At 43.9% G+C, this 12500-nt stretch overlaps 1 protein-coding gene across 1 annotated transcript in view; it reads left to right on the top strand.

Annotated features, from left to right (window-relative positions):
• The window catches only part of GPAM (glycerol-3-phosphate acyltransferase, mitochondrial), a 304531-nt gene that overhangs the window by 82677 nt on the left and 209354 nt on the right, over window positions 1-12500 (top strand). The window contains exons 14-21 of the mRNA XM_085848071.1: window positions 354-424; window positions 678-972; window positions 1558-1706; window positions 2584-2661; window positions 3131-3262; window positions 6764-6884; window positions 7245-7313; window positions 7415-7473. Coding sequence (XP_085704197.1) covers window positions 354-424; window positions 678-972; window positions 1558-1706; window positions 2584-2661; window positions 3131-3262; window positions 6764-6884; window positions 7245-7313; window positions 7415-7473 — 974 coding nt within the window. The remainder of the gene's footprint in view (window positions 1-353; window positions 425-677; window positions 973-1557; window positions 1707-2583; window positions 2662-3130; window positions 3263-6763; window positions 6885-7244; window positions 7314-7414; window positions 7474-12500) is intronic.

Below are 12500 nucleotides of genomic sequence, written 5' to 3'. Positions count from 1 at the left end.
GTGCGTCCATGAAACCAGCATTACGACTCTCCCAAGTCGAGCCAATTTCTCTTAATTTCTGAGGGGCACGAAGCATGCTTGTGGGACACGTCTTGGTTGAATGAGGCTAATCCAATGTGCAGTGGCAGATGTACTTTTGGCACCATTACACGGGGCAGGTGACTGAAAAGTACTTTCGTATTGCACTCTTTCCGCAACTTCTATCGAATGCTTTCTTGGACCAAATTTGAAGAAAAGTAATGGGGGGAAAAAAAGCTTTCTTTTGTCAGTTTTTGAAGCAATTGTGTGCCATGCAGTTTGATATTGTTTTGTTGTTTAATTTTTTTTTTGTTACTTTTTTTTCCCTTCCACAGCTGCCGTCCAGTCTTCAGCGATAATGTCTACAAATGCTGTTGCTTGCCTCCTTCTATACAAACACAGAAAGGTACAATGTTTCTCTGGTTAAGGGTTTATATCACAATGAAGAAAAGCACAATTTATTGTTTATTTGAAATTTGAGGTGGAAAGGGGGGGGGAGGGTGGGGGGAATGGGGGTAGATTTTGTGCAACAAAGTTGGGTTGGTGTATTTTTTGTTTGTTTATTATTTTTTTCCCACCAACGTGTTGCCTGATCTGGCATGGGGTCCATTTGGACTGAGGCTTGCAGCGTCATCCAGGGAACGCAATTTTGCTCACAGGGTGTTTTGTTACCAGTGTTGCTTGACGACTTCCAATGGCTCAAGGAGCAGGTGTTGGTGCGAGGCTTTGATGTGGGGTTCTCGGGACGACCTGAAGATGTAGTAATGCATGCGTTGCATCTCCTGGGGGAGGCCTTGACCGTGAACTCAAGTGTACCACTGGTGACCTCTCCCAGAATACAAGCCCCTCCTGGAGTGGTTATGATCATTCCAAGCACGAGAGTTCCTCTTGTTTTCGACCTCAGCTATTACAGCAACGGTTTGCTGCCCGTGTTTGCCTGTGAGGCTGTCGTCGGTAGGCCTACACACATCTTTGTCGTGTTTGTACAAAATCACTTGTATTGGATTAATTCCATACCCTTGCTTAGATGTCAGGGACTGCCAAGGCAGCTTCCTTGCCAAGGAAATACATTGGGTAGAATACATTTGCCTTTCCAACGGTAGGAATCCGAGGAAAAATATAGAATTAGGCCTGAGTGTTGGTTACTATCACCACCCTTTTGTGAAAGATACCGTGGGATCTTTAGCATCAACCAGTGAGATTATGTTCTTTGTTTAACTCCACAATGGATTATGGGACACTGCATCATCTCTTGCACTATCCTTCTGATGGGACATTAAACCAGACATCTTGTCTGCACTCAATGTCCAATGGAGTCTTCAAAATGTTATTTTGAGCTAAACCGTACTGTTGCAAAATTCGTTGGGATACAGAATATTGACAGGTTGCAAATTTACGACGTCTGTTTATTTTGCGAATCGGGAGGATTGAAAGAAAATTTCATCCTGTTAACCATTATGTTGTTTTTCAATGATTGTAAGCAACTGTGCCCAGATCGGCGATGAAAGCTCCTATCCTTGATGTGTCCCTCGTATACAGCGTGTGCATTGAATGCGGCTGGAGCACCAAGGATCGTCGACTTGCTGAATGGCAAGTGCATTGAAGCACAGTGTGTGAGCCATTCAGCGTTGCTGCACAGGGCTCTGCAGCTCAGCACTCTGCTATTCCGGGTCTTGTCTCTTGGCCTGGTTCGTATACTCTTGCGCGTATTTTCTCGTTGATACACTCACTTGCATATTATTTCACATTTTACCCTCGCAGGAGAATTACACGAGTTTCACTGCTACTGTACAAACACAGGGAGGACAGAAAAGGAGATCGCCACCTTGTGGGATTTGCCAGGGAAGGTTTTTTTCACGCAAGTCTTTCACGAACCGGCTGATCCAGCCTGACATTCGACTGAGTAGGTTGGAGTTAGAATTATCAGTTTGTTCCAAGGTACTGGTGAAGGATATTTAAGGTTGATCAACGAATGCTAGCCGATGGGACGCCCGGTTTAACTTCCATCCGAGGGACGGCACACATATTGATGCCTCACCCTGCCTGTGAAACACCAGGATGACAGTTTATAGCTGGGTCGGGATTCAAACTTCAGAGGTGAGTGTGCGTACCTCTCGGCCATCCTACCAGCCTGGTTAATTGTAAATGTTTAAAGGAAAATACATCATGAAGCAAGTGATGAGCCCGGAATGTTGAATTTTACTTTTGTGTCGCTGATTAAATACTTTGAAAAGGTGGCTTGAACTCCATGTTCTCGTACAATTCTTTAAAAGATTCCCTTTGGTTGATTTATTATTATTTTTTATTTTTATTCTTTTTTGTATGGAATGGTGATTTTAAAATGTTTCCCAATTCATACTCCAGGGTGGTTGTAATGAAAATAAAATTGGAGAATAAATTGTACAAGAGCATGCAGTTTTTTTTATTTTTATTTTTTAATGTGATCGCATGACCCAATTTTATTGTGCATTCCCTTTTTATCTCCCCATATTTGCATTTCCATCTCTCTCCCTCACTTTTCCCCATAATTATTCTTTTTTTTTTGTCTTTTTTTTTTCCTCCCAGCCTTGCCAAACGACATACCAACTTTGCAGTGATACCATCCAGAAACTCATCGACTTTGGAGTTCTGGTTCATACTGAAGTAAGTTGCTCCCCTGAGAACCTTTGTGCAGAGATAACGTGGTGCTTTGCCACAATTTATTTTTCGGCCTTTTTGTCTTTCTTGCTTTTTACAATACTGCAGCCAATCTACCTTGAAATTGTGGTCTCACCCTCCCACCAATTGTCTGTATTGCATCTTTTGTAATGAGTCAACGTGAGGGCTATCTTCCATTTGGCAGGATTCCTGTTTTTCGTCTTCCCATCTCAGCACACAATGGTGCCATTCACGTTTCAAATCCCATATACTCCGATTGGTCCTTTGTCTACAAATGTTTTTATAATTCGTGTGAAAGTACTCTTTCTCAGTTTTAATTTTATCATATAAAAGTACAAGAGCCGCAATCTTAATTCTCGGTAAGGATACCTCCACGATAAGATTGAAACGCCATGATGGGAAAGTGATTAGCTTGATGGTATGTATGGTCGGATCGTGGCTTGTTTCATTGCAGGACAGCAGTGAAGCTACGCGAGGTGCACGTGAGCATACATGGACAAGCAGGATGGACGACGCTCTCTCGTGGGACAGCAACGAAGACACTGATAGCGATTCCGAGGAAGAGCACAGCATGTTCCTATTAAAGGTCAGGTCAGGTCAGGTATGGGAGCATGTGCCAGAACAGCGCGTCGCTGCGTCCACTTTCCGCCGGTACTCCAGGGGCCTCCGTCTGGCCATCCCCCAGGCAGATGCCAGGCCCATCCCCATCTCCTTGAGATGATGGTCAACCTGTTGCAACCATGAGGCATGTGGTCGGCCCACTGGCCTCCTCCACTCATGAGACTCCCTCGCTGAGAGAATCTGGTGAGCAGGATCAGCGTCAGGAAAACGAGCCACATGTCCATACAGCCGCAAGTCCATATTAAAGGCAAATGGAGAAAAGATCATTGTAGATTCAGACGCAGTTGTTTAAACCAATGAAGTATAATCCTTACTATAATTCACAGACCAATGTGTGTTTGTGTGGTTTGTTCCTTGCAAATTCGAAGATTCGCAAGTACATTGGTTGTTTCAGGTCTGTCATTCTGTCCGTCTGTCTCCGTCTTTGCTTGTCTGTCTGTTACTTGCAAGATCGAAGATTTTTCAAGTAATATTGATGGGTCAACTTTGTTATTCTGTCTGTCAACCGCCTACAGGTCACAAGTTTTTTTTTTTTTTTTTTTTTTTTTTTTTTTTTTTATATACCGATCTTCATGAAAATTCACCACCTGGTAGAGTTTGTCACAAGCAAGAAGCCCTTTTGTTTTCGAGATCAAAAGGTCGACAACTTTGTCATATTTCTAAAATCCTCAATTTTCATATTGATTGACTTGAAATTTGAAGAGGATTTATAATTTCTTATCGCTGAATTCAAGCAGATAATTATTTTTGAGGTCAACGTAAACCAAAAGTACAACAGGCAAAATGTCAACGACAGGTAAAATTTCTAAAATCCTCAATTTCCATCCCATCGACTTGAAATTTGAGCCGGATTTGCATATCAGGTCACTGAATTCAACGAACAAGTATTTTTTGAGGTCAACTTAGGTGGAATTTCTAAAATTGTCAATTTTCATCTGATTGACCTGAAATTTGAACAAGGTTTACATATCATGTCACTGAAATCCACCACCCATTATTTTTAAGGTCAACATCGGTCCAAGGTCAACAACGAAGGTGGTATTTCTAAAATGCTCAATTTTCATCCGATTGACTTGAAATTTGAAGAGAATTTCCATATTTTTATTCATTGAATTCAACCCCTTATTTATTTTTAAGGTCAGATTCGTTTTCGGGATTTTGCAAGTATCGTGCTCTGCACACAGTCTTTCTTTGTTTGGTTGGATGTGGAACAGTTGGAGTAGCACAACAAACAAATAGACTTTCTTCATAGAATCGGCATGACCCCAATTAGTGTGTAGGGGATGTTTTTGTATTTGCCGGTGGTCTTGGGGGTGGAAAGGATGCAAATTCTCTGCAAATGTATATCAGGTGGGAGAGGGTATTACAAGTCCCCACCTTTTATAGTACAATATTCCTATCACCACATTTTCCAATGCAATGAGGTGTTTTGAATTATAAGCAGTAGGTACGTTTTTGCTTCATGCATGTAACCCGGGTTATTTATTGATTTTATTTTGGGAAGCGATTGAGGCAGCTGTCAGTTGCCGAGACACTGCCTAAATAAAGGTATGTGTCAGAAGAACGTGACGAATGCTCGGAGCAAGACTTAGGGCAGTACTCCGCTAGGTTTGATAACTCACGACGAAAGTTTTGTTTTTAAATTTCCTTTCCAAATAAATTGAAATTTGCTTTGTGATGCAATGGTAAAACAATATCGGAAAGATATAAAGCCAAAAGGTCTAAGTTGGCTCATCAAACCTTCCCCCTCACCCACGTTTGGTTTTACGAATCACATATTTTGCAAAGTGTTCTTTCAAACATTAAACAAATCGGGATGTAATTTATGTAGTGGGTGGGCCATTCTGGTGTTCCCACCTGAGCACTTGGCTCGTGATGCTGGGATCCCGTTCTCAGATTCTAGACTACGTCCTTGTCCTGCATGTGGTGTATATGCAAGCCACCCTCTAACCCCCATCACAACTTAGCTTGGCACGCGACACATCACATCCTCTCTTGGTTTTCCAAAGACTAGTTTTAATGGCATTAGGCGTGCCTACCTGTCGCTTCGCTGACTGATTTAATCAAAAGACAGCATGTTGTACTTCAAGAAACATATTGCTTGTTTATCTGTCATTGTCACTGAGGATTTAAAATGAGGTGAAAGACAGGAAAAATTGATCTTTTGTAATACATCGTTGTTTATTCTGCCGTGGTGGCTGTGGTTGGCGCTGCTGTCATGGTGGTTGTGGCTGTTGTTGTTGTTGTTGTTGTTTGTGTGCTCCTTGTATGTACTTTTATATAATTTTCTATTGCTTCGAGAAATATTATAATAGATAATTTTGTGTACTCCTTCCGTGTCCTCCTAAAGGGTTCCTTCCTCCTGTCATTGTCATATATGTTACCATTGGAACTGCTGCATTAAGCTTCCATTCCTAGCTTCTTCAACCCCAAAAGAGGGTTTTTAAAGTGCTTATTTTTGATCCAAGTAAATTGACTATTAGCTTTCCAATGGTACCATTTTTAGCTCACCTGGACTTTAGTCCGGTCAGTTGGTCAGTGATTGTCAACACTTCAGTCATTATCACTTGAACTAAACACACAATTTTGATGAAACTTGACCACAACCTTCATCACTTGTGATGGACCAAAGTATATTGACTGCATCAAAATCTGTGCTTATGGAGGTAGTCTTAAGGGGTATTAGTTGACTCCCAAAATAGGTATTTGCTCTCACGTGCAATTTCGATTAAACTTAACCACAACCTTCATCACTTGTGATGTACCAATGTTTGTTCATGGCATTTAAAAAAAAAAAAATCAGGGTCAAAGAGGATTTGCGTGGGGTTGGATTGACTGAATTGCTCCTGATCCAGGTGAGCTTCAGGACGCACAGTCCTACTTTTATAAGTCTACGACAGCAGGAACCACTACATTAAAGCTCGAGGTCCTTCAATCCCGGAAAGACGGGCTTTTAAAAGAGGCACCTTTGAGATTAAATGTACACAAATTTTTGTTCCAAGTAAGTCGATTATTAGCTTTCCTACCAAGTAAATCGATTATAATGGTTAGGGTGGTGGGCTTGGGATCCTTGGACCAGAGTTCAAATCTCGCTCAGCTGTTGAATTAACACCAGGTGGGGTTGACTCTGCCTGTCATCCTTCCGAGGTCGGCAAAATGAGTGCCAGCTTGCTGGTATCCTGTGTCGGAGTGGCGACCCGTCCGGGATTGTGTCCAATAGCCAAGGAGACTGCTTAGGCAGCACCAACGCTCTGCACAGAGAATGGTCCCAATGGATGAACAGAAATCAATCATTATCTTTACAACAGTACCATTTTTATTTTTATATGGCAGCAGGAACCCTTTGGAATGAAGCGTGTTGGACGGATGGACGCTTCTCCTTTTAGTAATAGATTTCATCTTATGGTAGGGGGGGCATTATTATTTATTTATTTTAATAACGTTATTCTACTTCTTTATCCTGCAGCTAAACACCTCGAAAGACAACTTGGAGTTCTTGATCTTCCTACAGAACCTCCTGGGGCCAATTATTGAAGCATACAGTTCTGTGGCCATCTTCCTTCAAAACTTTTCCAGCCAGCTGGAAGGTATCCTGCTATTCCAATGCAATCACTGTCCTCCTTCCTTATCTTGTTGTCCTAAAAATGGAATTGGATGTAGATTTATTTATGTATTTCATCCCCTCAGACCATTGTTTGGGAAAATATCACGTGCAGTGATTGAGTGCTTTGGTAGCAGTTGACCATCATTTTACATAAAAGTTTCCCCGTAACTCTCCCCCCTCACCCCCCAAACTCTATAGAACCTATTTTGTTGAAAATTTGTTTTGCTGATTAATTGATCAGTTGTTGGCATTGACTCCTTTCTGTTGGCAGAGTGAATAATCTATCTCGAGTTGATAATGTATTCCCTGACTAATTTTATTTGACTTTATTATTTATTTGCAGATACGGTGCTTATAGCGCAAACCCATGCACACCTTCTCAGCCGCATCGAGAGACGAGTCTCAGTGTATGGTACGTTGTTTTGTTTTATTGTGCTTCACGTGTCAATAGGTTTTGTGATTCTCTGTTTTGATAATAAAGCTAATGGCATTTTCTTCTTTTTCCTCTTTCAGCCGAAAGTGCGACGTATAGCCTGGTAAAGAATGCGATAACGACATTTCTAGATATGGGGGTAAGAATCTTTCTCATTTCCACAAGCCTTGTAATGGACTTCAATCAACTTGTGTGATTTTTTTTTCTTAATGCCTCTGCTGATGTCGCCGGAAGCATTGTTTTTTTCGGGTTGTCTATACGTACGTACGTTCGTCTGTCCATGCTAATTTTCTGTTTTCTCTGCAACCACTTATCTGATTGACAGGAAAATTTCAGCCCGGATTTGGATCTTCAACAAAGTCGAACCAATTTGCCCTTGTCACACACCCAACCTGTCCAAGTTTTGCCCGAATACGTCCACAAGTTTTTGAGATATCATGCGAGATATCCGTTTAGCACTATCTCAATGGTGAAGAATCACTTGATAAAACTCGATTATCCAGATCCGGATCTTCTCCCAAGTATATTTGTTTCATCCTTGTCTCACACCCAACCTGTCCACAAAATTTGATCCAGATCCGTCCACAACTTTTTGAGATATCCTGCACACAAACAAACAGACAAGCCGGTAGGTCCATAGCAACGGTTCTTTCTCACACATAACTAGGACATACCATGAACCTACCATACCAGTTTCATGTATATCTGACTCCATAGTCTCTGAGATGTAACGAACTTCGTTTTTTTATTGTTTTCGACCAGGGTTCATTCAAAGTCTATCTTCTCCGACAGTTTTCATAGGATCCGGCTGGAAATTTTTGACAATATGGCTGAATGTACTGCTCACAGTCGCTCGTGGCCCGATTTTTGATTTTCGAAAAAATAATTTTTTTAGGATTTTTCAAAAATTTCAAAGTCCCGTTGCGAGGCAACTGATGGGTCCATAGCGACTGTTCTCATTTGCACACAACTGGGTCATGGTATGAACCTACCAACCAAGTTTCATCAAAATCGCCATTGTATTAACTGAAATCGCCATTTTAAATACTGATAAGGGTAGAAAAAAAATCTCAAATTTTTTTTGGAGATTTTTTTTTTCGACTTGATCGACTACCCAACAGAAAACAGTGAAAACATAACCTCCTTCACCTTCGGCGGTGAAGGTAAACAGGACACAAAACACTCATGCATGGGGTGGACAAGATGGATACAGAAGGAGAAGGAAGATCCAAGGAGGGAAAACTGGAAAATTGGAACGAGGGATTTGGATGGTGGTGAACAGCTGTCTGGAGACCTGGAGGGAAGAGTGAGATTGAAGAAGATGTGGAAGTTGATTCCATGGGTGGGGAAAAAAGAGGAACAAATGAGTGAAGGTGAGCAGTGACATTGGATTTAGGTGGTTTCAACAATGGCAGTGTGAGCCCTGCAGAGACCTGTGAGGGAGGGGGGAGGGGTGCTGAGGACAAAGCACAAATAGGGCAGAGGATGAAAGACCAGAAAAGAGGTGGTAGAAGACAGAGACCCCCTGTCTGCGATGTTTAAGTGATAAGCCCATGATTCGGCTTCAGCACTGGAGATTCCAATAGTCTTAAAGGCCTTTGTTTCCACAGTGTCAAGCTTAGCAAGATGAGGTAGGGGAGCCAGCCGAGAGAGGAGATGATGGCACTACAGGGACTTTCAGGAAGGAAAACAAGGAATTTGAAGGAGGTGGGTTTGGGTTGGATTAACGGGGGTAGTACAGATCAAGATTTTGGATGGGGGAAGATATGAGATGGTGGTGAACAGCTGCTTTGAAGACCTGGAGGGAGGAGTGGGATTGAAGAGAGTGTGGCAGTTTGTTCCAGAGGTGGGGATGAAAGAGGAATGAAAGAGTGAAGGTGAGCAGTGATTCTTGATATTGGCAGTTTCACCAGAAGGGGTTTTTTGGCGGACACTGAGCACCCTGAGGAAATATAGGGGGGGACAGATTACAGACAGAGCGGGCGAGGGGAGGGGGGCGAGGGCAGGGGGGCGAGGGGAGGGGGGCAAGGCCTAAGAAGAGACGGTGGAAGACCCAAAGACTCAGTTTCATCATGGGAGATACCAACGATCCTAAAAACCTTGGTTTCCACAGTGTAAAATCGAGCTCGGTGTGAGGCAGGAGCACCACCCCAGAGGGGGCAAATGTACTCCACCAGACTGCGAATGAAAGCTTTGTTCGTGGTTAGAAGCTCAGGTGTGCTCAGGAAGGACTTTGGATGACGTAGGATGCCCAGTCGGTGACTGGATTTGGAGGCCAGCTTGGAGATTTGGCTTTCCCAGGAAAGATTGTGGCAGAGAGTGAGACCCAAAAGCTTGAATGAAAGAACTTCTTTAAGGGGATTGTTGAGAGAGTAGATAGGGGGTGTGTGTGTGTGGGGGGGGGGGGGTTCCAAACGGTTTTTTCGGAGAGATATCGTGAGGGTGAGAGATTTGTCTGGTTTTGAGACATATTCCAAGTGTTTGACCAGCTTGTGATTTTAACCAGGTCTGCAGAGAGTGAAGAGGCTGTTGCCTGCTGATCAGAGGGATGAGAGATGGTACTGCAGAGGGTGGAGTCATCAGCAAAGAGATAGAGGATTTTCCAGAGAATCTGGGAGATCATTGATGAAAACCAGAAAAAGCACAGGGTCAAGAACACTGCCTTGAGAAACTCCAGCTTGGAGAGGAAGAGGAGATGAGAGAATTCGATTAAGAACCACACGTTGACTGTGACAGGAGAGGAAGTCTGCGAGCCATTGCCTTGGATACCATAAGAAGAGTTTGGTGAGCAGTGCAGATGCCAGATTATGTCGAAAGCTCGAGATACGTCTTGGGAGATGGCTCTGATCTCATGTTTGGCATTTGGGACCTCCATCCATTGTTGGGAAACCAGAAGCAGCATGTCCAGGATTGAGTGACCTGGTCGAAATCCAAATTGATCGTCAGAATTCAAGCCATTGGAGAAGAGGAAGGATTTTCTGTCAGAAGTAATGATGGATTCCATGACCTTGCTGATAATTGGGAGCAGGCTGATTGGTCCAGAGTTGCAGGGATCAGTTTTTGCACCTTTTTATGCAGCTCGGTAATGTTTGCTGATTTCCAAGCAGATGGCAGATGACCTTGAGTAAATGAGAGGGTGAATGAAACAGAGAGGGTGAGCAAGAGCAGCAGAGCAGGTTTTTTTAGGATGCAAGGGCTGATGTCGGCTGGACCGGTTGCAGAATCTGAGTCGAGGTTTGACAGCAAGCTCTCTAACTTGTCAGGAGAAAGACACAGAGTCCAGGAACAGCAGCTGCTTGCGACTGGGTTCAGTGGTTTCAGAAAGCGATGGGTTTGGGACACAAGATTTAGAAGCAAACAGAGTTTAGGCATTCAGCCTTTTCATGTACAGTGTTAGCTGTGCAGCTATTTGAGGTAAGGGAGGGGATGGAGCGGGAACATACACCAGAAACGGACTTGATTAGACGCCACCAGGATTTGGAGGAGGGAGAAAGGTTTGAGAGTTCAGTCTTGAGATGAGAAAGAGGTTGTTTCCTGGCTTTCCTGAGGATAGACACATACTTCTTCCGAGCTTTGTGGAAGGAACTGAGATTGCCTTCAGTTGGATTTTTGTTCCATGAGGCGAAGGCAAGTTGTTTCAGGACAACTCCCTCGCCACAAGCTTCATTGTACCATGGGCGGGAGGAAGGGTAGGACAACTTGGTACATGGCTTTATTATGATGAGTTACAGAACAAGTTTGAGTTTCAGGATGTTTCATTAATTTTTCTCAGAGTTATGCCCTTTTTGGACTTCATAAATATCCCATATTATACATGGGTCAGTGTTCAGCTGCCCTGACTCCACCCCACTTTAAATCATGTGCCACCATTCCATGAAGCAGGCCTTAGGCCTGGATGTTAGTCTGTAGCCTAGTGCAATTGGAATGATCCCAGGTATATTGTTGTGGTGCCGGGTTCGGTTGTGAGGACGACCGCCAGATGGAGCAGTTGAGCCGTCTCCTACCGAAAACCGGAATTGAAAGGTCGTCACCCCGCATAACTCCGGAGTCGACGGGTCACTTAAAGGACCGTGGTCGCCAATATTTCGACGGCGTGAGGTAGGGTCCACTTGTGTAATTCCAATTTACCTAAGTACTCACGCCGTCTAGCTACCGGGGAAGCCACACCCTCGGCCGACTCTGTCCGAACCGAGTCGCATGTACCAACTCGGGTCCAGCGTAACCGAGCGGGAGTTACCAGAGCCGCGCCGGTCCAAATGACAACTTACGGCACGAACGGCCTTACTACTCAAGCCTGCACCGTGCTGGATCAATGGTAGAAACAACAGGCAACGAACTGGAACATTTAACAGATATTTATTTACAATAGGGAGGGAGACACAGAGCAGACTTAACCACAAATACAATATGCAATGTACAATGAGCAAAAAGCACTTAACAATTCCACTTAACAGACTGGCACCACACACACACACACACACACACACACACACACACACACACACACACACACACACACACACACACACACACACACACACACACACACACACACACACACACACACACACACACACACACACACACACACACACACACACACACACACACACACACACACACACACACACACACACACACACACACACACACACACACACACACACACACACACACACACACACACACACACACACACACACACACACACACATACACATACACATACACATACACATACACATACACATACACATACACATACACATACACATACACATACACATACACATACACATACACATACACATACACATACACATACACATACACATACACATACACATACACATACACACACACACACGTACCCCGTCGGGTCTTTATTGGACCCTCCAGCCGAGGAGGATAGGTCAACTGGGGATTCAGAGTCTGGCCTGGTACCTGTCTGCCTCGTGCGGTTTCTTCGGCCTGCACTTGTGGGGCTCGGGGTCCGTGGAGGGGAACATGGATCCCTAACTCGAGCGCTCCAACACAACCCACCACGGTGGGACTCAAACCCATAATCCAGAATCCAAATGAGCGCGACCAGGATACACGAACGACCCGGCCAGCCTCGAACGACGATCGACCACCACGAGCACCAAAACGACCAAGGAACCCCGG

Source organism: Eptatretus burgeri, chromosome 12 (assembly GCF_056783735.1).
Source record: "Eptatretus burgeri isolate ZD-2024b chromosome 12, Ebu_testis_v1, whole genome shotgun sequence".
In the NCBI taxonomy this organism is placed as follows: Eukaryota; Metazoa; Chordata; class Myxini; order Myxiniformes; family Myxinidae; genus Eptatretus; species Eptatretus burgeri.
This window is presented reverse-complemented; position numbering and strand designations above follow the sequence as displayed.